Genomic DNA, 23,905 nt, shown 5'->3' with positions numbered 1-23,905 from the left:
CGAACCTGTTTAAATCTCAAATTCTACTGCCTTTCGTCACATCTCCATGGAGACGAGCTGGAGACGTACCCACTCCCGGTCATTTTCATTGATAGAAATATCTGTCATAAAATAAATGCTTGTATTTCAATTTCATTTATCGGGTAAAATTCTATGCGGTGTGGCTTTAAAGCGATACTGCATAATATTTACCTGGTAATTACAACTTAACTTGAGTGGGCTCCATTAGTTCCTGTTTTCCTAACGCCTTAGCAAAAAATTAGGCTACAGTTGTAGATCACTGGTTCCAAAAATGGGTGTCTACAAAACAAATTCATTGAAAAAAAAAAAAAAAAAGTCATATTATTTGATTTGATTTGAACATTTTATTTCGAGCCATAAACAAAACTGTACAAGAACAAATACAGAGACAAGAGTACATGCCTTATCTGTCCAAAATCTTTACCTTTACATACAACACACTTCCTTTGCCTCTGTAATTGGCCAACAGAATAACATAAAAAAAACATTTTAGCTCGAAAAGGAGTGGAAAGAAGACACACTTATCTAGTCCCACCCCCATTCATATATAAGTAATTTAAATAATGTGCCTTGGTAGCTTGTAGTAATGAAACAATTAAGTTCGTTACATGTTTACATGAGATGCAACAACAACATTCACAAAATGCTGCACTTTATAACAATTGTATATTTATTCATTCCTACATCCAACATATCAGCATGTTCATGCTGTTATTACAAAATCATCATCATCACAACCCACACAGTATTTATATTGCTTATATACAATATAAATACTGTGTGGGTTGTGATGATGATGATTTTGTAATAACAGCATGAACATGCTGATATGTTGTTGTTCTGATATAACATAGCCCACATCTATTCCTGAGAAGCATAACAGATTGGTTCATTGATTGATTGAACGCTCATGGTAACCAGATTTAGAGTGACATCACAAACAAACAACAACAAAAATACCAAAAAAAAACATAAATAAATAATCAGTCACAAAAAAAATTAATCAGTCAAAAAAGTTTTTTTTTAAATTATTGTTTTTTTGTCGACCTGATGCCAGAGGGTAGCAGCCCCCGAGCAACCGGCCCACCCTTTGCTAAGTGTTTATGCTGTGCATTAAAAGAGAAGATTTATGAAAAGATTTATGGAAGGAAAAACACATTTATTTGCTAAAGGATATGACTTTAAAGGGGTTAGATGCAAGTTGGTCATGTTATGCTCACTACTGCCACCTCAGGTCGTATGTGTAACTGCAGCTTCCATGACGGCACTTCGGACTCGAATGAACCTTTTTGAGCGACTGCAGGATTTTAGAGGCAGTTGTGGTGAACAGGTCTGGGCTCATTCTACACATTAGGACATGGCTGGAACATGTAGGGGGAGGAAAATACTTAGTTTTAACATTTTTAAACTAACTTAACTTAAAGGGACTGTATAGTCCCTTTAAAACAGTAGACTACAGCCTTTGCTAGCAGTGTTAATAAGTGTTAATATTTTAGTTTAGTTTTAGTCTTAGTCTTCTGACGAAAATGTAATTCGATTTTAGTCTAGTTTTAGTCAAAAAAACATCTTCAATTTTAGTCTAGTTTTAGTCGACTAAAATTGCAAGTAAATTTAGTTGACTGAATTTAAGACGAATTTAGTCGACTTTGCATTGATAAAATTCATTATAATCATATTTAATCTTGTTCCTCTGCTTCATGGAGCAGCTCCCACATGAATGAAGCTCAGAGCTTTTCCTTTGGCAGAGAATTTACATGATCTGAGGCTCTTTCAGACGATTCAGAATTAACACTGTTTGCTAGATGTTGACTTTTATGTACTTTTAGTTGTAAATAACAACAAATTACTTTTCCATGGCAAGGTAGAAGGTAGATTTACTTTGGGACGCGCTCCACAACTGCAGCGGGAGAGAGGATGGATGGACTGGGGGGCGGACACCGCGGGCTGGACTGGACAGGACTTTGGACCGTCCACAGCAGCGTCTTGGTGCTTTTCTGCTCCTGTGAGGGTTGACCTCTGGTGTTGTCCGATCTCCGTGGGCGGAGCGGGTCATGATTGTTGTCGGGAGGTGGGTCTGTCGCACTAAACTCTCTGGTTTCCTGTCCGCTGAAGCCTCCGTGAAACACGCGTGTTTCCAGTCACATCGAGCCGCTAGCATCATGGCAGAGGAGGCGAAGAAACTGGCTGCATACGCCGCAGTGGACACTCATGTACAGGTCAGTGCAAGGACACGTCTGTGCAGGACATGGCCTTTCTTTACTGTACTCATGTTTTTTTCTTTTGCAAGCTGATCTTTATTTTGGCTTCATGTGGTGGAGGCTAGCGGTTAGCTCCCATTGAATGTAGCGTGTTTGCTAACTTCTTATCTAATACAGTATTTATACCTCAGGATGAACTGAACCCGTGTCATGAGCTTTTTCTGGATTCAAAGCTAAAAAAAGAATATGTGTCTAAACATACCAGAGTGTTAATAGAGCGTGACTTATAGTTCTTTACGAGGGCGCATGAAATAAGGAGGAAAAAACCTCTTGTTTGACATGTAAATATTACTGATAGTGCTACACATGCTGAGGCTTATCTGTCACAAAGGTTACTCTGAATCACTCAAACACTCATTAAAGATATGCAGGTTTTGGTGCAAATGTTTTTTTATTAATGATATGTAAGATTCTTGAAGGTATAATGAAGTAAATCATCACTTTTGATCTGTTAATGTCACATCACACTGAGAAATGTGTGTCTCTGTTGCAGAATAACCAGGTGGTTGGAGTGGGCAGTGGCTCAACCATTGTCTATGCTGTGGACAGGCTGGGTAAGTAGTTTTATGCCAGTCAGTTGTTGAGTTGGTGGATGACTCTGTGCTAATTGTTTTGTGTGTGTTTGGGACAGCGGACAGAGTGCGTCAAGAGAAGCTGAACATCATATGTGTCCCCACTTCATTCCAGGTGGGTTTGAATATAATGTGTTATTTACATTATTTCATTATCAGTTTTCTTTATTGATCTTCTAATCATCTTATCTACTACCACAGGCGCGACAATTGATTTTGCAGCATGGCCTCACCCTGTCAGATCTGGACCGGCATCCAGAGGTATGAATGACTCTAGTGTTGATGCACTGGCACCTCACACCTTGTTTAGGCGATTAACTTGTTTGCTATTAATCTGTACTTATAAATTAGCCCCTAAACTTACTGCTGCACCCATGCCCAGGGCACTTTTGTTATTGTGGCCTCTGTTGCAGCTCGATGTGGCGATCGATGGAGCAGATGAAGTGGACGATGATCTCACTTTGATCAAAGGTGGAGGGTGAGTATATTTGAGGTCATTCAGATTCAGGTTTAACCTTTGACATTTTAGTTACCTGCTTTTCATTCTTTGCGTCACAGAGGCTGCTTGACTCAGGAGAAGATTGTCGCTGGCTGTGCAAAACATTTTGTGGTTATTGCCGACTTCAGGTCAGGGTTTAAATGGAATCACCTCCATCAGTTTCTTTGTTACCCGTACTGTTCCTATAATAAATCTTCTGTTGTGTTTTCTCTTACAGGAAGGATTCAAAGGCTCTGGGTGAACAGTGGAAGAAGGGCATTCCCATTGAGGTCATACCCATGGCATACGTCCCTGTCTCCAGGATGATCGCTAGACGCTTTGGTGGGGAGGTGAACCTACGAATGGCTGTCAGTAAAGCAGTAAGTGAAGTGACACAACTTCACTTCCTTGTAGGCACAAACCATTGTTTCAAAATCCATGTCACAACACAACAAAGCCAAGCTGTAGTTACAGAAGGATACTTTGTGCAAACCAGTTGACAAACCCCCGATTTCTTAATAAAAAGCTCTCTGTTATGATGAATGTTGGAATACATTCAAATCCGTTTTGATAAATAATTTCTTAGACAAAGGTGATTGTAATGACAAAGTGTGTAATCAGTCAATTACACATTTTTTTTACAATTGATGTGCCAAAAATACAGTTGTTTGCACTGACGTGAAGACCCCACTAGATGGCGCCCTATCTTGCAGCAGGTAACTCAGATTATGCCCTTTCTGTCTGTCAGGGTCCGGTTGTGACAGACAACAGTAACTTTATCCTGGACTGGAAATTTGAACAGGCTCAAAACTGGAAGGAGGTCAACATGGCGATCAAGATGATTCCAGGTGAGATCAGCTTCGTTCTAAACACAATTATTGACTATTGCTTTGTATGTTTCCTGAACTTAAAACCATGAAATATTTAGGCAAGACTCGTTTTTGTTCATGCTTCATGTTTGTGCGCAAGACTGTAGTCCTGTGTAACCTCAGTAATCGTGTGCTGTATAATCTGCTTTTACTATTAAATACGATGAGATATATAAAGGTTTAAATGGAGTATTGTTACTTTGTTTCGTCTCCAGGCGTTGTGGAGACGGGTCTGTTCGTGGGCATGGCTGAGCGGGCTTACTTTGGGATGGAGGATGGCAGTGTTAAGACGCGGAACACTACAGTGCACTGACCGGCCTGCCAGCGCCATTTCTCCTCTTCAAGTGACCTCTCCTTTATTTAAACTCCAGTACCTGACCAGCCAAAGTCCCCACCATACTAAAAAGCTGGACAGAACCTCACATAAACTTAAAACACGATGCAGTTCCCCCATTGTGCAGCAGCTAATGGTTTTTTAAGTGCCTGACAAGTCAATTATCTATTAACACAATCAAACTAAAGTAAACATGCTTACTTATAGGGACTATGGCCACACTGTCGACAGACCCATGGTGTGCCTTTAATCAAAATTGCAGTTGTACAACACGGGGCATCTAAATAGGTTTATTGAAACAGCCTTTTTATTCCTGGTGGTGGTACTTAATTAACAGTTGATAAAACAATTGCTGGTTACTTAATTATCATGTTGCCTTTCATTAGGGAGACCTTAACCCTACTCCTTACTAATATTGGGCATTGCCATCAACTTTAACAGAAATTCTAATACTGCACTTTAGTTTCAACAAGGTACAATTACCACATAGTGATGTAAATATTTGGGTCTTGAACATTTCCAAATCTTTTTGCCTTCCCATGCACTCTTTCATGTTTTTGGTGCCTTGAACACAGAGCGACTTAAGTCCTGTGCCATCTGTTTTCCAACGTTACAAACCAAACAATTGTATGTTCTTTTATTTTACCTCACACACGGACGCCTAAGACTTGTGGGTCTAAATGAAGCCTCGTGGATTCTAAATCTGAGACCTTGACTCTGATTAGTGCAGTGTGTATGCACGACGTGTTTATTAATTTCAGTCGTTAAGGTGCTGTATTCTTCTTTTCATGTGGTCCTTTGAGCCTAGTTTTTGTCCAACTGGGTATAGAATGGTTGTCTTGGGGGCTCTGAAAAATATTGTCAATCATCTTTTTGTCACTGTTACTAATTTGATATTCCAACATTGTTATTCACAAGCATTCCTTCTGTATGATTTGCCAATATGACTGTGATTTTACTGTGACGGTACTATTTTTTAACAACATCAATACAAGACAAGATCATACATTTGCGTACTTGTTTTATTTGCAGCTCCCCAGACCTACGATGTCCTAGTGTTGTAATATTAGTTTACCACTTGAGGGCGCTAGAACTCGTGTTTACAGTGTAAGCTCACATTTTTCAGATAAACTAAAGAAATGACATGCAAAAAAATAAAAACATTACCTCTATTAGTTTGTACAGTGCGCAGGTTATAGTGAAGAAAAGAGTAAATTGTGTCTTTTCCCCATTAGACATTAGCACCAGCTGTCATTCAGAAACATTTACTTCTATGACTTATGTTTATACGGTTTATAAGGAGCATACGCCTGCATGTTTGAGCAGGTTTTCTCCAGTTTGGCTTTTCCCAAATCTGAAAGCTTCTTGAAAAAAGTGTCAAGATAGCAACAAAATGAGACGAAAATGCACCAAAAGAGCGATGAAAACATGAGAAAAAGAAAAAATCAATGGAAAAAGTGACAAAAGACACAAAAGAACAACAGAAAAGTGACAAAAAAGTCACAAAAGTGAAACGAAAAACGAAAAGTGCCAAAAAAGTAGTGGAAATGAAACAAAAAAGCCAAAAAAAAAGTGATGAAAAAGTGACAAAACAAAGTGACAATGTGTGGAAAAATATTTGTTTACATGAGCTTTTAAATGAGGCACTCTGACCCATACGCTGTAACCTTTGACATTTGGGTAAAGTTGACCTGGAGAAAATGCACTCGCTTTAGGCGGGGGTTAAAGGAATAGTTCACTGTATGTTCTTACCTGAGCTTAGACACGTTGGTGCGTACCTGTCTGGTCTGTGCGTGCCCTCAGTCACGCAAAAAGACCAAAGATGTTGTTAGCATATGGCCTCTCCCAATGTATTCCTATTGCTTCAAAAGGGGGGTGAAGTTGGAAGCTCCCACGCTCTTTCACGGGCACGCACAAACACCAGACAGGTAGGTATCAACTCGTCTAAGCTCAGGTAAGAACATATCACAGTATGGAGGTGAACTATTCCTTTAAGAGCTTAATATCTGACTATACTTGCATGACATTGATCCTTTACATGATGTTGCAAGTTCTTCTTTAGCAGCGGTAACCTGTTAACAACCGCATCTATTTACAGTACTGTATCCACATGTTATGTAATATCCTTTTCGGTTTGTTTACCCTTAAGCGGTAAAAAAAAAAAAAGGTTTCAACTCGTGATGAGGAAGTGTGTGCCGCTCAAATACAGCCACGTTGGTGTTTTCATGTCAACTTTCTCATGACAACTCCTCTTGAATGACGGCCGTCTTAACCAATCCCTGCGCGGTGTTCACTCAGCTGAGTTTATGTGAAACCAATCGCGCCGCGCCATAACTTTACCCTTGTTCCCATTGGCCGACGAGCTGCACGAGCCTCCAATCGCGGCGCAACATTTGGAAACGCCATCGGGGACTTTTTTGCGTCACCTTTTTGCTTTCGTCGCGCGGCGTCCGACAGTGCGCATGCGCGTGTTTAACAGACGGCCGCTTGGACCAATCGTCTTCACTGTTTGGGAGGCTGGATCCCGTAGGTCCCGCCTCTCGGACTGGCAGCTCCCTCGCGCAATCGCCTTGTGCTTAGTAAGCGAGTGTGCGTGACTGGCGTGAGACCGTGCAATGGGAAGTTTTATTGTTATTTTTTAGCCCAGCGATGAGTTTTATCCGTCCAATCCCAGTTTAGAAACGGGGCGGGCTTTAGCGTTACCAAGGCATGTCTAGAGGCAAGTATAAAGGGAATAACATGGTGTCCCAGTGGCTGTTTATGTTTACTTAAAGCTGACTTTGAAAGGGCGTATTTTTTGCAGGACACATTTGCGTTTATTTTTCCATTCTCGATAGATTGTCTATTTTTACACTTTAGTTTTTTTATGTCAGAATTCAGCGGACGCGTGGCATGTGAATCTCATCTGTCACTAATGTGCCAGTCTTACAAATGGAAAGGGGGCTTCGCTTTGGAAACGTGAGCATTTCCCTGGTGCTCTTGTTGCTACTGCTAAAGCCTCTCATCGGCACGTCGCTCGCTCCGGGCTCCACCAGCACCGTCGGCACGGAGCTGCCTTCCTCTGCAGCGTCCTCCGCGGGGGAACATGGGGTGAGAGCTATGGAGCACCCGCACCACCACCACCACAACAACAACAACCAGCACCAGAGGAACTGGGGAGAGGACAGTGGCGGTGCCCCGATGGTTGGAGATGTGACCGTGGAGGACGATGACCTGGGCTCGGCGGGGGACACGGAGGACTCGTCCGCGGACAACAGCAGCAACGTGCAGCCCACAAGGTACGTGGACGTGAGCTCATCCCAGGAAGTGTCAAGAAAAAGTGACGGGTGTCATTTAAACAGCTGTGAAGTCTCATCAGCAGAAGATTATATAAACACAGAGAGAAAGCTGCAGTGTTTAAGCCCAGTTTAACCACAAGTTTGCACATCTTTGACGTGTGCATGTTGTCATCTTCTCCACCAGTCTCTCATTTCCACAAACACTTGATTTTATTAACGGCTTCAAGGGTAGGGGTTAAAAAGTGTCACTGTAAATACTTGTTACATTACCAGCATCAGCAGTGCTAAGTGATGATGCCCAGATAGGCATGTACGGGCACATCCCGCCCCCTGCAGCGCGCGCAACGCATGGTCCAGAAACTTCTTTGCCTCCGGTGATCGGATTTGTCCATTCAAGCAAGGGACTGCTTAACTACATTATCTGGGCGAGCTGTCATGGGGGTAACATAGTGTTTATAGGCTATTGGTATGTCTGTTTATTGTTATGAGCACGAGCCTGTTAACCTAACCCCCACTGACTTTTATTTAACTGCAGAGTCCTGTAAAGCTGGCTATAACATTAGTATTAACTTCCAGCTCTCAGGTTGAACTGCTGTTGGTGATAGTTTGCTGGAGGCATGTTTTCCCTTGTTGTGTATTACATAACTATGGACAGACGACCATAAAACAGGAAACAAAGATAAGCTTTCTTTATGGTTTCACGTCATACATGTGTGCACACTAAGACCCCAGATTCAAACTTATCAAATTGGTAAAATTGAAAACCAAAACATGAAAAATGAGCAGTAGAGTTCAGTTGTAAGGTGGCTATTTTTACACCAGTGTGTTGTGCACCTGGGAAGACACAGACCAGTGTCTATGGGGAATTCGCAATAAATCACAAAAGGTGCTAAGGGTGGGGGTTTGTCACCTAAAATGAAGCTGGGAATTATCCGGTGTAACAGTATCCAGGGCTGGATGCTCTGTTAATCTGCTGACAGTGACTCACTGGCTCTTTTTCAGCCGGTGTAGTTGTGCGTTCACAATACCAAAATCACAAACACTATTTCGATACTTAGGAGAACCCTCAATACCAATTTTGAGACAGAATAAAATGAAATAATTGAACATTATCATGGGGTTTATCCTGTTTGTATTTTTACTGTCTAAATAAATATTTGTGGACGCCCTTTTCTGTGCACGGTAGTACCTGTGACGTCCAGTGTCAAAGTGAAATTTTTTACATACAGAAAGTCAAAGAGTGAGGATTGTTTTATTCATTTGTATGATTAAAATCTTCCCACTTTATTTATAATCCAAAAGTTCTCTCTAGCATTGTTGAATAGGAAGTTTCATACACAGAGAGAGATGATATATCGCCTGCTTAAGTCCAATTTAGAGTTTAGTGCCACAATTAAACAACAGAGCAGAATACTGTAACAGGGAACATTTGTGTGACTCTCCTTGTAAAAACAGTGATGCTCTCTTTTTGTATAAATTGTCCTACTGCCTATTACCATATATGAGAAGTTCCTGAATATATATTTTTTCACAAATGTACGGTGAAGTAGATGGAAGTTCCTCCCTTTAAATCTCCGTGTCCCGTCTTGGCGCAGCGGGTTGGGCATTGATTGGCCGTCCTGGTAAACAGTGTGTCTGACGCCCACCTCAGATGTTTGGCACAGCAGCGCTCTTTCTCCAGCATGTATGCCTTGTTTCCTCGACTCCATGAAGCCTTTCTCATTCCAGCGGCATGTCTTGGCTGATTGAAAGCCCATGATAAAATATTCTCTGTGTAGTTTTACAACCTCTGTGTCTGCGTCCTCTCATAACTCGTCATAAAATAGAAATCATTGTTCGTGTCTATGCTTTTGAAGAGCTGGTTCGGTCTCTATAACCTGCTGATAAAACATTGACAACTCGAGATCCACTTTCTTTTAAGTATTTTCTAAAGTTTTCTTAAACTTTGTTGAAAAATAGATATTGGCTCTCGTCCCTGATATGCTCTACACTCATGAAGCAGCAGAGTGTAATGTGTTTTTGTGAAGGCCAATGCTTTGAGTTTTGCAAGACTTTGAGAACATTTTATAGGGATTTTCTGTTGAATCTCTTGCGCCCTTGTTGAAGAACATCTCACATCGAAAAATGGCCAATAAAACCGCAGTTACAATGACCTGAGTGACATGTAATGGAAAAATAGCTCTTGTCAGCCATGTTTTTTCCATTGATTTGCAGATGATTGCAAAATGCACTGGAATGCAGAAGTGCACCTTTCATGCGGCTTGTTTGTGCTTTCAAGGTTGAGATTTCAGTTAAACCCGTTAAACCCCTTTCTATCTGAGTTGTTTTGATGAAAATTAAAGCCTTAAAAGTTCTTACAGCGAATTGTCCAGAACTGACAAGCCACTTGGTTGAGAGGCGAAACTCTGAAGCCTAGTTAGTACTTAGGATTTCTCTTTTAAACTTGTTCTAATTCGTGTATTGATTGTGGTGATTGTCTGCAGTGCTGTAATCTGTATTGAGCTCACTGTAGCATCACTGTACAGGGCTGGGGATTGGCTCCTGACTGTCATCTGCAGCAGCAACAGAGGAAATCCAAAGTATAATTAGCTGAACGTCTCCACCCCAGATGCACACTATTCTCCTGCTCCCCCCGCTGTGCCACCAAACTCCTGCTCCTTAAACCTGCCCCTCACACCCTTGCACCAAAGCTTCAGCATGCTTTAGCAGACTAGACCTACATCCAAAATCACCCTAAATCATTTTCCAGTTCATGCACTTTTGATTGTCTTTTTAAGCTTTCATTTGCAGGTTGTTGAATAATGCAGGGACAATTTAACCTCCCATTTGAGTATTCCTACACAAATAATCAAACCTGTATTCTTTATGCAGGCCTTAATCTGGGATTGTTTTGCTGCTAAGCCAGAAGCAAGCAGTTTATATACCGGTAATAAAAGCCACTAACAAAGAAGCAAAATGTAGCTGATTTAGAAAATAATAACAGATTTAGCTCCACTTTTGGCCACTTTTTGTGCTGTTTTTCTATCTCGTCTGACGGGTAACCTGCAGTAAATGTAATAACAATGGGAAGGTTTTTTGGTCTATAGATCACCGTTATTCGATGACCTGTTGTAGTCCTTGCTTTTCATGGATCTGACGTCCTGCTATATGGGACGATCTTCATCTTTGTTGGTGGAGGTCCCAGCTTCTTGATCCCAGCTATTCTCCTTGATCTATTATTGCATACATTTTACATGGCATCTCTTATTAATGCACTCTGTCTATACGTCTACTCCCATGTGCTCTTCATTATTAACCAGCCAGATCCCTACATCTCTGTCTCTGTCTCATCTCTGTCTTTTTTCCCCGTAGTGATCAGACTAGCACTTTTGTAATGAGACAATGCTATAGATTTATGACAATCTGATTAAATAATGCCAATATGTTTGGGGCTAGCGGGGTTATATCGAGGCCAAGTAGCTAAATGGTGAATAATTGATTTACAAGCTGTTGCGGTTAAAACAATAAAGCGGATTGAATGGCGCTTCATTTGTTCTGGGTATAAAACATGAGCCTGTCTCTACATTGTGTGTACTTGTAGCTTATATCTTTATCTCCATACAGTGCTTCCCTAATGCATGCTGCTACTGTATGAGCTCCATCCCCTGTGTGTTTCCTCTGCTCCAGACCGTTTCCACCCAGACTCCTCCAGAGACTTGCCATTGAACTTTACAAATGTCACAAGATCTGAAGCTCCTCGTCTCCCCATAGGACAGACCAACAGAAGAAAAGAAAGTTTAGCTGAAAATAATATGGTTGATTGAATCGAAAATTGTAGCTTTGTAGCTGCTTAATGATCCTTCAGTGTCTTTGCTCAAGTTAAAAGCTTTGGTTCAAACACACATTTTGCATTAAAAAAAATATCCGAAGTATTGAAGTAGTGTTGCGATAGAAGGAGTCGAAGGTTGTGTTTTTGTGGGTCAGACATTTTTCGAGTCAGCTCTTTAGCGCTGATAACCTGCTTACATTACAAAAACTTCTTTCTGTGACCTTTAGCAGGTGCTGCTCTGTCTGGTTTTACTTTTCTTTTTTTTTTTTTCTTCTCAATGACAACAGAGGGTGCCGGTGTCAGCGTTATGAAGAAAACAAAATGACTCTCGATTGTCTTCGCTTTAAGAGAAAGCTTCATTAAAGTTATGGATCAGACATACCACCTTGAACGCCCTAAGCTTGGGGTCACGGTGGCTCAGTGGTTAGAGCAATCCGTTTGTCCGCGGATTCAAAAGGTCGACGTTTGGAATCAAGTGCATACTGTTGTCGTGTCCTTGAGCAAGGCGCATCACCCACTTTGCCTCTTATGTTGTTGTCCTCGAATGCATCAGTGAGTGTGAATGTGGAACGTCGGATTATCAGCCTATGACTTCCTTCTTTTCAGCGTGGCGCGTTTACATGCATGAGCCTCATGTGTGCTCATTCATACACTATCCAGGCCAAACAAACAAACTAAAGTTACTACAGAGTCACTTTTAGCATTTGTCAACTAATATACAACAGCAAACGTATTGGTATTTGATCTCACTGTGGTTCAGGGCCCAATTATGTCACTAATAAATGAAATGGCAGCTTATTACTTTAAATAACATTGTAAAATAAATGTTAATCGTTACAGATAGTGATTTATAATTTCCTCTGTATGGAGAGTGTAAAACTGCTCACCTGGTCGGAGCAGTTGTGACATCTCATTTTGTATTCACTTCCCGCAAAAAACCCACACAGTGAAAGTCTGGGGCGGTAATGTGCTGCATTAATTAGACTGGGCTTCTTAATACACACATCACCTCCGTCCACTGACCTTTCTGTCCCTCCCCCTGGGCTCTTTCCAAGTCAAACACTGCGGGAGATAACAAGTGCCACTTTTAGACAAGAAGACCACTGTTTTGCTTCTCTGCTTACACTGTCTGTTGATATGACAATCCGAGCTTTCTTGCTTTGATCATTTATCTAACAGCGAGAAATCCAATCAACACACTTGGATTTCCTCGCAATATTTGAACGTGAAAATGATTTTTGTTTTTAAACTCATCTTGGACAGTTCGCACGTGTCTGTTGAACTGATCTCTGTCACCGCCTCTCGTGTGGTGTTTGCGGTGCGGTGGAAAACTATAAATATTGCATTTGTTTGTCTTTGATCGCGAGTTGCTTTGAGACCGACGTGAGCGGCTGCTGCTGTCTCGTCGCTGATGCCTGTCACCTCTTCATGACATCTATACGTCCCTGTTGTTTACATCCGTGACCGACTGTGCACTTCAGACTTGGAGAACGGTTAACTTTATATATCAACAATCCGTAAAAAGGCGCAGGAAATTATTTAAATGATTTTGAGTTGGAGCATAAAGACATAGCAAATTGTGAAAAGATATTGTAATGGTATCTTTTTGTACAATCTTGCCTTGCAATTGGAAGAACATCACAGCTTTACACAACTGATTATGAAAGGTTATAGGAGAATAAGAATAAAGAGTCGAAGGGTTAAATATTTCACATTCAAAACCACCCGCACACAAGCAGTGAGACTGGAATCTCACCTCCTTGTTTTGCAAAAAAAAAAGCCCCCAAATCTATGCCTTTTTATTTAGCCAAAACTGAAGTCTCAGCAAATGTGAGTCTGTGCTGTTTTCTCGCAGTTCAAACAGAGTCAGGTGTAGATGGTGGAGCAGGTGGATTTCAGCTCATGAATGTTGTGCTCTCACTGTAAACACTGCGCTGTATAAACTGACACAAGGTTTGCCACAATACTGTCCGGGTGGTTTTAACCTAAATATCTATGTTTTCTGTTGCAGCATGATACATTTTGCATGAGGCTTTATATTCAATATGCAGCCTTTCCAGGATTTTGTCCAATTCTTGGCTATTGAAGTTGACCTTGAATAATATTATCCAAAAATGTTATATATTGGATCTCTGTTAGCCGTTTCTGCAGGACATTAAAAAGCATTAAAAGTCATTAGATGAACTGGGCCAAACTCAAGACCTTAGATGTCATTAAAAGCATTAAATCGGATTCAAACTAGCATTAATCTAAATTTATTGGAAAATGATGACATTGTTCACATATTTTACTGTATCCGTTTTACTGTACCAATACCAAAATGATGGTCTAATATGTATTCAGCTGCAGTCTTTTGCTGAAATTGACCACATTGTTTTGATTAAAGGTTGACTGTTTTCCTCTGTTTGATGAAATGGTAAATGCTCTCAACTTATATAGCGCTTTTCCACCTGTACAGCAAGGAACCACTCACCCATTCACACTGTCATTCATACACCAGTGTTGTGTGTTGTTGCCCAAGGACACAACGACACTGTGCACCTGCAGGAGCCTGGATTCAAACCCCCGACCTTCCAATCATGAGACGACCCGCTTCACCAACTGCGCCACTGTGCAAATCCTAAGAAATTAAATATGCGCATATTTTCTTCTGCGTTTGTGCCATTAAAATGTAGTATGTGGGCATTAAAAAAAGCATTATGTTAGTAATCAAAACAATGCTTTCAGTAAATTAAAACTATTATAAACTCTTCTATTAAAACATGATCTTAAAATCTGTTTTCTGCTCCACTTGGTGCAGCCGGTTCAGTCAAGGCTTTGACTAAAGTTTTAGTTTTACTCTTGGGTCTCCCCTCTGCGTCCTCACTGATGTGAAACACAGGTTTGTAGAGTGTGTCTGGCCCTCGAGGGGACAGGTGAGAGTCATGATGTTTGAACTCTACCCTCCTCCTCCTCATCCCCCCCTCTTCTTCTTCTTCTTTTTGGGGCTGCGTTCGCTCCCGCAGCCGCTGCTTAGCAACAGCCACTGGCAGAATCCAGCCGACTCCTTGACCAATGCCGCCACAGCGAGGGGTCCCGAGCTCACACTTTGAGTTGGGCGCATGGGTCCAGGCGCACTGCCCTACAAAACCACTGCGCCCGCAACCAGACGCAGTGGTGACCCGATGACCTCTGGAGGAAAGAGGGACGGGGTAAACTAGAGGAAAGGCACACGGAAATTGTTTTAAAGAAACTTTTAAACATTTTAAAAAATTAATTTAGATAAAGTTTGTATGACAATTGGTACAAGACATCCAATCATTCTAAGCATTTGACACTGCAGCATTACATAATGACTGTTTTACAGCAGCACAGTAGTAATAATAACAGGATGGAAATGATGGCAATTACATGGAAACGGGACACACATCATTTATTTCATAATAATCTGCATAATCAAATACCAACCCAGAAAGAAGATAACAGACTTCCAGTAAATGTGTATTTTGTTGGTAATCTGGACACATAAGCGCAAAATGCTTTATGAACTGTAAAGTTAACTCGCTATTTTCGTCCTATTGCCATGTTATTACTGTGCTCTGAAGTGCAACCTTTATTTTCTTTGCCTCAACATTCCTTCCCCACTACAGGGAGAAAGTTAGACAGTTAGTTAGACCATACACGTTGATACATTAACAACACTGTAGAGAATTTCATGTTACATTTTATCACACTGAAAGATATCATCAATCATAGTACTGTTATTGCTATGGCATAACTCCACCCACTCTTTCAAAGCCCAGTCTTACTCTTAAAAAAGAAAAAAGCTACACTTTGTTTCTGGGACAGTTTTTTGGCAGAGTAGAGAGTTCACCTTCTTCCCTGATACTTTTTTTCACGCATTTTTCTGTGCCAGTTCCTTGCTCCTACTATGCTGCATTTTTTTTTTTATTAATAGACTGTGCCCCCAAAATAACAGTCTGAGATGTGACAGAAAATCCCAGTGGGAACTTCTCACACTTTGCTAAAACCAGACATTTTTCTTTGCTCATTAACTACAGCCACTACTGTGTCTCATATAACCACATTTCTTCAATGCATTTCCACATTTTTATGAGGCCTGGTGTTGTTGTTTTTTAATGCTGTTCCTTTGTTCGGTTTACCAAGTTTGTCATAAATGTGGTGTAGTTTTGGTGATGATTGATGACTGCTGCGGAGTTTTTTTAGGTCAGTGGTTATTTCGGTTGCGTCCCGGGGAGCCACACTGCAGTTTGGGTGGGGCTATGGCAGAGAAGGCTGTAGTCTGGATACAAAAAAAAAGAAAAGACTTTGCTGGTTGAGGAGTTATAGCCGGACCATGCCGTCTTGTTTTCCCTCCTGCACGGCTCCCTCACTGCTTGGCAACAACCAATCACATCGCAGCCTCGCATCCTCCCGTCGGCCAATGGGACGGCAGGAGAGTGGCGCCATAGAGTTTGTATTTAGCCACGTGTGATGTGCGCTGCTGCGGCTCAGGAGGAGACAGGACACGGCAACACTTGTCCAGAGTTTTATTCAAAACCACACCCTTTGCATCTGCTGCAGTGACCTCTGAACGAGAGGTCGCTTCTACAGACGCCTCTGAAGCTTCTGGTTCAGTCTTAGATATTGAAATCTGCAATAATAAGCTTTACACTATGTGTTTTAACTATTATAAACCAATATGTTTTCTTTTTAGAATTTGAAAGTTCCTGTAATACTTAATTTTTTTCCTCAGAAGTTGTCAAAAAAACAAAATTCCCTTTTATTTTCTGCATACATAAAATCTAAATTCCTGAGTTGCCCCGTGCTGCGGTAAGAAATACTTCTTACATACTGGCTTACATAACGGGTTTAAAGTGCGTTGTTGTTGCAGCCCTCACTTCTATTAGTTCTAACTGTCCTTAACTTTTCCACATTGCGCTGCATTTACTGCTCCGACCCTTTCTCCGTCTCCGTCTCTTCCCCAGACTTGAACCCACCCCTCCCTCTGGATAAAGCTGCACATGTTGCAGCGCTGGAGCAGGGCGCGGCTCCCTCTCTCCCCGCTCTCCATCTCTCTTTTGCTGCAGCCATAACTTCCTCCACGTGCTCCCCATGCTCTCGTATTTTTGTTGTGAGCCGCAGCAGAGCACCGCTGTTGCATGGTTACAGACGTTCTCCCCTCACCATTGGCCCGAGCACCGCGGCGCTCTCCTCCCATTGGACGACGGCGGGGGAAAACAGCGCTCCGATTGGTGAATCCGGGGATGCTTTTGACGCGATTGGCTCGACGGGCTTGCATCCCGCTCCTTAGAGACTGGAGTTGTGTAAACAGCGCGGCTGTTTCTTTCAATGGGGCATGTTTTGTGTGTATGTGGTGGTCTTGAGTGTGTGTCTCTGTGGGGGTTTGGCGAGAGCAAAGCTAATTGGCGTCTTGCTCCTTTTTCGCCGGTGATTGAAGAAACTCTCACTTGTGCTGTGACACTTTGACAGGCAGTCCTTATACGGCTGACAGCTCACTGCGCCAAATCCTTTCACTATTTTTAAATCTTCAACATCTTTATACTTTTTTTTTAAGTCCTAGTCAGCAGAAAAGCCCTCCAGCTACATGTTCTCCCTCTTCGGTGACAGGCAAGAGCTGTAGCATCTCGGGGCTAGACTTTTTGCAAAAACAAATTGCCTGGAGTTCAGTGTTTGTTGGTCTGCTTTTGTTTAAGCTCTCCTTTTTTTCATCCTTGTAACATATAGTTGTGGAGTTAAACGGCCCTGCCCCCACAGCCTTTATCCCGAGTACAAAGGGTCCGTGCTCCCCTTTGATCTCCCCTTACAATAAATCTTCTATCTCTGAAGTTGAACTTGGAGCTCGCGGACTTGTCGGCATTCAAGGCATGACACGGGGGGAGGCGGGGTCAAACTGCTTAGCAACAGCCAATCAGCCTAATATTTTTGGCAGGTCTCCGCAGCCAATAGAGGTGCGTGGAGAGAGACAGAGAGAGAGAGAGAGAGAGAGAGGGGGGGGAAAAAAAGAAAAAGAAGAAGAAGAAGCCCCGGTTTAGTGCTGTTGTTGTCATTGGCGGGACAGTGTTAGAAAAACAGTTGTTCTCGGCAATCAAAGCACAAGTGTCCTGGAGCAGATCTGCGGAGATAATCTGGGCTTTGATGGGGTTGAAAGACACACGGCTCATTACAGTTTAGAGACACCATTTGCATTTTTATGTAAGCCTCGCGCTGTTAAGTCGACTTTCTTCACCAAATGTTTTCCCAACGTAAGCCGCGTTTCAACTAAAAATTTGCTCAGGAAAAAAAAAAAAATCAGCAAATAGCAACAAATACGTCTGAATTGCGCTTCATCTGAATGTGTTTGTATTCCACCCAAGCCTGTCACAGTTAAATTGACTTTTCTCTTGCAAATGTCTCAGTCAGAAATGTAAGAAAATGCTTCCTCGTATTGATCCAGACTCAGAAACAATCCCCGTCTTTGTTTGTCTAAGACTTTAACATCCTCCAACACGCTGCAGCTCTTCATCAGCAACACTGGTCAATAGGTTAAATCCATGGGGTTTAGTCGTTCGATAGAGTTCACCTGCAGGGTCCAAGGAAGGTGCTTACGGAGCTCTCGGGGTTATTAGGGATTAAGTGACTTGAGTTCAGACATGTTTTATTTTCTTTGCAACATTTTATGTTTAAAATGTTGCACTGCACTTGAGGCTGCACAAAATTGCCATATTTAATAACTGGCTTTCGATAACTATTACCAGGGGCGCAGATAGGTTTTTGAAACTGGGGGGGACAAAGCTGCTCAGGCATGACAACCTATCAAACTTAATTGCCCATCATTGCAAGACAATAATGCGTATTGGTACGGTTTCTAATCACTCACCAAGCATGCCACATGACGTATGAAAAAGCAGTCCTGACGTAGGCTACACTGTCTGATAACCAAGTAAACCAACAGCTCGCGTTTCGCATTTTGACACACGCACAGCCCAGTCAACACAAACACATGAGCGCAATACCGTTTCTCGCCGCATATCAAAGTGAATGGTCAAGGGAGGCGCTGTTTCGCACATTGCAAAATGCTTGCAAGATATTTTTCTTCATAAAAGTGAGGGGGACGGATCCAGGTGAATGAAAATCTGGGTACGTCATGTCCCCCCCGTCCCCCCCGCTATCTGCGCCCATGACTATTACGGCAAAAAATGCAAAAAACAAAACAAAACAATGGTTGATTATTAATGAAAGAGGAAATTCAGGCTTGTTTTAGGTTGTTAAGTGTTAAAATCAGTCTGATAGTCATTGCGCCACCTAATATTGTGATATTACATTCATTTGAAGACATATTATGCAGCAGTAAAGCCCAATTTGACTGATATTACGCAACTTCTGTTTTGTTTACAACCCATGGACAGATTAGTTGAACACATTCCTCTAAAACACAGCCTATTTTCAGTAAAACACAATTCAAAATTTTACTCGTAACTAATATAGAATACATGGATTTGACAAAACACAGAAAAATGGAAACAACGCAAAAAAGTTGTTCCATAACTCAAGGCCAACTTCTCATGCAAACAACCCAGTGACCTCTGAAACAAAGACCCGCTCTGGTGCATGCCGAGCCCTAGTTTGTGTCCATCACTGTTATTAATCCCAATGAAACTCCCAGTGCTGCCGCAGACTGAGCGGTAAAGCCACAGCGGGGTGAGCGGAGGACACTGTTTCTGCCTGTAGCGGTCATGACAACAGATGATGGACACATCAGAAGAGCCAAACAAGCATCTCCCCCACAGCTGCTGGCTCTAGTTGTCCTCCAGGGATCGCCCCACATCCAGAGGCCCGCGCTGGGACGACCATGAGGGCCGCGTCCCAGCCGAGCGCGCGTCGTCTGGGGCTGCTTGGAGACAGCGTGTGCGCGCTGCTGGTTAAGTAAAGCTAAGAGCCGTGTTGACACGTCTCCTCAGGACAGATAAGATCAATAGCACCAGAGAAGAAGGAGGGGCCTCCGCTCGACAAGGGGGTGATTGACAGTCGATGCGGCAATGGAGCGAGATGTCTTGATTTATTTAACCACTGCTCATCGCCCCAAGTTACTTACCGACTGTTAAACAAATTGTGCAGCGTCGGCAACTAAAGTGGATACACTTTTGAAGAACATGCGGCAGGATTCAAAGGGGAGATTCAAAGTCCAGATAGATGCCCTTAGATTAATAGGAAGAACAAAAACAACTTGTTAACTTGACAATCTATCATTTATTCGTCTAGTCTCATGGGTGAAAAACCCCAAGTCTATTAATCTTCCATGGAAGCTCCTTTTAATGTGCAGTATTTTTAGATTCTCTTTTCCATTTGTAAATTCTGAATGATCAATGTGCACAATTTGCCCACTTTGTTAGCGTCTTGAGGTATTGCATTTTTTGTCGCATAACAAATTCTCTCTCATTTGGATCAGGGCTTCTACATAACTTTTTAGAAATCATATTATTTTGACATTAGTGATGCCCAGAGATCATCTTCCCTCTTCTTGTTATTCCTTAAGGACAAAACACTTCATTCTCCTTAATACATATTGAACGACGCTCACACTCACTCAGTTGTAGGTCAATGAACACCTCACATTCAAATTGGCCTTAATCTAAGCTACTGTTGTTATGAACTTAATATGAAATGAAAATCGAGTCAGTCGTACGTCCAAATGAGTGGTTTTCTTTGTGAGAACGGCGTCGATTCCCCGGTGAGCGCTCTGTCACCGAGACCATCTGTTTGTGGCTCGAACCAAACAGCGCTGCCAGATGGGTGCGCAAACAAAAGTAATGCATCCACAAAACAGTGACAAATACAAGTTTATTTTCACTATAACAACTATGTACACAGCCTGCGGGCTATTTATTATGCAGGTGGAGTTGCACGGACTGGGCTCTGTGAAAAATCCCCTCCTTTTAGACACAGGAACACACCAGCCAGTGATGCCATTTGCAACTTTAGATTGAATTGTAAGCTGGCATCAAGGTGTCTATGATGAACTTATTGAGAGTGAATCACTGTAAAGGTTTCAAAATCATTTCAATATCGAATAACCGTCACGCCTACAAATCCCCTTTCTTTCACCCAACGCCGCAAACCGTCCTAATATTAAGAGGTGTTTCTACAGATTTCTATAGTGAGATCAATAGTAATCACTGACAGCTCCCATCAGTTCTGCTCTGAGCTCTTATTTTGAAAGGTGGAGAGAATAATTAAGTGGATGCCGTCTTTGTTTGCCTCCAGCAGAAAGCAGCTGTCAGGTGGGACTCGTCGTGGGACAGGTGTTGTTTGCTGCTCTTCAAGGTCACAGTGTTCATTGAAGACGGGGCTGAAAGAAAAAAAAGCACAACATCTGCAGCAATAAACGCTCATAATTTTTACCTTTTTATAGTGCCTTGTCTGTTGTTTGTAAACCAATTAGGAGTGATCTAATGTCGACTAACGGGTGAAATGAGTCGCACTGATTGTCTCTTCGTAGCAACACCTGTTTGTTAGACATGTTATTCGACTGTTCTATAATGTATGTTTTAGAAGCAGGGAAGAGGGCGGGAGCTTAAGTTTGAGTGACTGATTTTGACAAGTGGAAAGCTAATCGATCGGGTCAGTTTCTAAAGCCACCGCTGCTCTCGTGAAGTGAAGTGGTGTATGAATTACTCTGGTGGTGCAGTGCCCAGACTCTTCTTCAGATCTTGGTCAGAAACTGTTGACGGTGAAACCACAAATAATGAAGAGCATAAAGATTGTTTTAAGTAGCAGTCGGGAGTCAGAAATCATACCCGCAGTTCCACCGTGCCCCAATTGTCAGCATCCATCTGATTGCATCTCCAAATGTAATTGTAATAAACGTATTGTGTGTCCTTCAGGTCCCTGGTGATCATCAGCACTCTGGACGGGCGGATCTCGGCTCTGGACCCTCATAATCAGGGCAGGAAGCAGTGGGACCTGGACGTGGGCTCAGGCTGCCTGGTCTCCTCCAGCCTCAGCAAACCAGAGGTGGGACAAAACTCATGAACATGCGTTTCAGGGAAAGGGCAAACGGACAAAAAACACCACAATGTCCTCAACAGGTTAAAACTGGCTCAAGGCATCACATTAATCACTTTTAGAGTAGGTATTTACATCGGAACTTGGGTTGGGTGCGGCAGTAGAGCAGTGGGACAACAGCTGTCTGGCTTTAACTGTTTCTAATCTCCCACCTGAACCGAGTACACTTTCTCCAGTTTGGCATTACTCGAATCTAAAGGCTTCTTTAAAGAAGAACTAAGTAACTTGTTTACCTAAAAGTCCTTTTCATAGTCCCTCTGGGGGTGTTAATTAAGTGTCAATGCAATGATTGGGGGGTCTTTCATCTCCCCCGGTGTCTCTGGCTTAGTTTAGTTTAGTTTATTTAATCAGGACAATGTGCAGTTACATTAAAAAGATGGCTGTGCCAGATTTAGCACTGTGCTAATTTCCATCTGTAGTCCTACACAGAAAACCACACTTGCAACATCCCTGCCTCCGGGTTGGAGGCCCCAATACACACTAATGGAAACACAAAGAAGAAGCTAACAGGCTATCCCGCAAAGCTAACTGCGGGCTAGCGCTACTTAAACAGTATTTACAGCCATGTTTGAGTGAAAAAAATATCTCCATTGTGTAATTGGATGTACAACATCCTTCTCTCCCTTTGTCTTTTCTATCAGCGTAGTATTTACTCTCACGAACAATTAATGAGTAAAAAAACGCAACATGCTACGACACCTGCAGTGGCACTTATGGCCTCTAGGGGCATGAGTTACTTAGTTCTGCATCAAAATAGAGACAAACACATGCCAGAATTGCAACAATAACACATCAAAAAAGTATTGAAAACGTGACCAAAACACAACAAAAAAGCGTAAAAAAGTAATGTCAAAAACATAACTAAAAAGAGACAAAAACGCAACAAAAATAATTTAAAAAAGTGATGAAAAAGTGATAAAAACACAAGAAAGGGGATGTCGAGCGGATCCAGTGTATGCTCTGCAGCACCCGAAAACCCAAGCTTAACAACATTTACTTCTTTTTGCCACGAATCTCCATAAAGTCTGCATTGAAGCAAATGACAACAAAACTCCAGTTCCTTATTAATGTCATATAAAGTCAATTTCCAGCTGTTTGACTTGTCGTTGTGAAAACGGTGTTGTTCTATCTGTAATTGAACCCGGTGCACTTTGAACAGTCTCGTCTCTCGCTGTTGCTCGCCTCCCGATCCGTGTAAACAAACAAACTACTACATGGAGCCGACAAGCTCTCCTCCCCCTCAGAAAAACCCTGAAATCGTGTTTTTCGCCCAAAGGATCCCCGCGCTTTGTTGACTGTGGCGGTTTTTCAACACATGCGGCGCAGCGAGACCCCCACCATCAGAACATAGATACATACATGTAGAGGCTTAAACCGCCCACGAAGTCTGTGTGAATCGCGAGCGTATAGCCCTGAGCTGTACTGGGGGATAGCAGCCTGTAGAGTGTGTTTTTTGATCTGGACGCGCTGTGTGTGTGTGGTTTTCGCCTCAGGGAAAAAGCCTCTGAAACTAACAAGTGTCTAGAGCGGGCTAACGCGGGACACTGCTGAACGTGATGCTCTGTAGTTACACTAATGAACTCTCCTTAATCCACTTTGCTTCCAAAATTGACCCTTAGAATGAGAAAAATAGTTAGAGATAGCCCTTGAATAATGAATGGAGAGGCTTTGAAATGTCCTAAACCACCGCTACTGTGTAGAGTTCAAGTCAGCAGTTTTTCATTCATGCATTGGTCCACTTGAGTGTGATGAGATACGGAGTTTACGGTTTGTTTTCGATTCATTTCCACAGATGAGCTCGCCTTTGATTCTGGCTAAACTGCCCGATTCAATCCAAAATCAATATGACACTTACATGATCATTTGACATCACTTGCAGGTAATTATCAGCAGATCTTTGTTTCCCATAGATCTGTCTTGGGGCTTGAATATTGACCTGTCTGTGAATCATCCCTGCGCTGCACAAACTATCAAGCATGGGTTTCAATGACTTGAATAGAGAGAATATCAGTCTTGTTTTGTGCAGTTTTCACTCATTTATTTAGACTTTTCCCCCCCCTGATTGGACCAAGTTTACTTTGATGTTTGAGGACATTTCTCTCATCTTGCTTGAAATAAGGAAGTAAAACCGTTAAAGGGACAAGAGCACCCCATTGGCAAATAAATGAACCTGAAACAAAGACAAAATGAAAGTGAAATAATCTAGGTCAGATGCCCAACTATATCTTAACTCGTCAAAGCAA

General features: G+C 42.1%; 2 protein-coding genes across 2 annotated transcripts in view; both read left to right on the top strand.

Moving 5' to 3' along the window:
* The first annotated feature begins 1,953 nt into the window (after nt 1-1,953).
* rpia (ribose 5-phosphate isomerase A (ribose 5-phosphate epimerase)) lies at nt 1,954-5,202 on the top strand. The gene is made up of 9 exons (XM_079572973.1): nt 1,954-2,237; nt 2,773-2,833; nt 2,911-2,966; nt 3,053-3,112; nt 3,265-3,329; nt 3,410-3,478; nt 3,568-3,709; nt 4,078-4,177; nt 4,414-5,202. Exons 1-9 carry the CDS (start codon nt 2,073-2,075, stop codon nt 4,509-4,511), a joined length of 816 nt encoding a protein of 271 aa, XP_079429099.1. The 5' UTR covers nt 1,954-2,072; the 3' UTR covers nt 4,512-5,202.
* Nucleotides 5,203-7,160: 1,958 nt separating this feature from the next.
* eif2ak3 (eukaryotic translation initiation factor 2-alpha kinase 3) overlaps nt 7,161-23,905 on the top strand; it is a 39,894-nt gene continuing 23,149 nt past the window's right edge. The window contains exons 1-2 of the mRNA XM_079573261.1: nt 7,161-7,810; nt 21,482-21,611. Of these exons, the coding sequence (XP_079429387.1) occupies nt 7,464-7,810; nt 21,482-21,611 (477 nt within the window). The 5' untranslated portion in view covers nt 7,161-7,463. The remainder of the gene's footprint in view (nt 7,811-21,481; nt 21,612-23,905) is intronic.

This window comes from Gobius niger (assembly GCF_951799975.1).
Source record: "Gobius niger genome assembly, chromosome: 16".
NCBI lineage: Eukaryota > Metazoa > Chordata > Actinopteri > Gobiiformes > Gobiidae > Gobius > Gobius niger.
This window is presented reverse-complemented; position numbering and strand designations above follow the sequence as displayed.

Excerpts from the sequence above, each read along its gene's own strand:
- rpia (XM_079572973.1), top strand. The coding sequence starts at position 2,073 with ATGATTGTTGTCGGGAGGTGGGTCTGTCGCACTAAACTCTCTGGTTTC. Across the intron at positions 3,710-4,077 it reads GAATGGCTGTCAGTAAAGCA|GGTCCGGTTGTGACAGACAA; the intron begins GTAAGTGAAGTG and ends TCTGTCTGTCAG. Across the intron at positions 4,178-4,413 it reads GGCGATCAAGATGATTCCAG|GCGTTGTGGAGACGGGTCTG; the intron begins GTGAGATCAGCT and ends TTTCGTCTCCAG.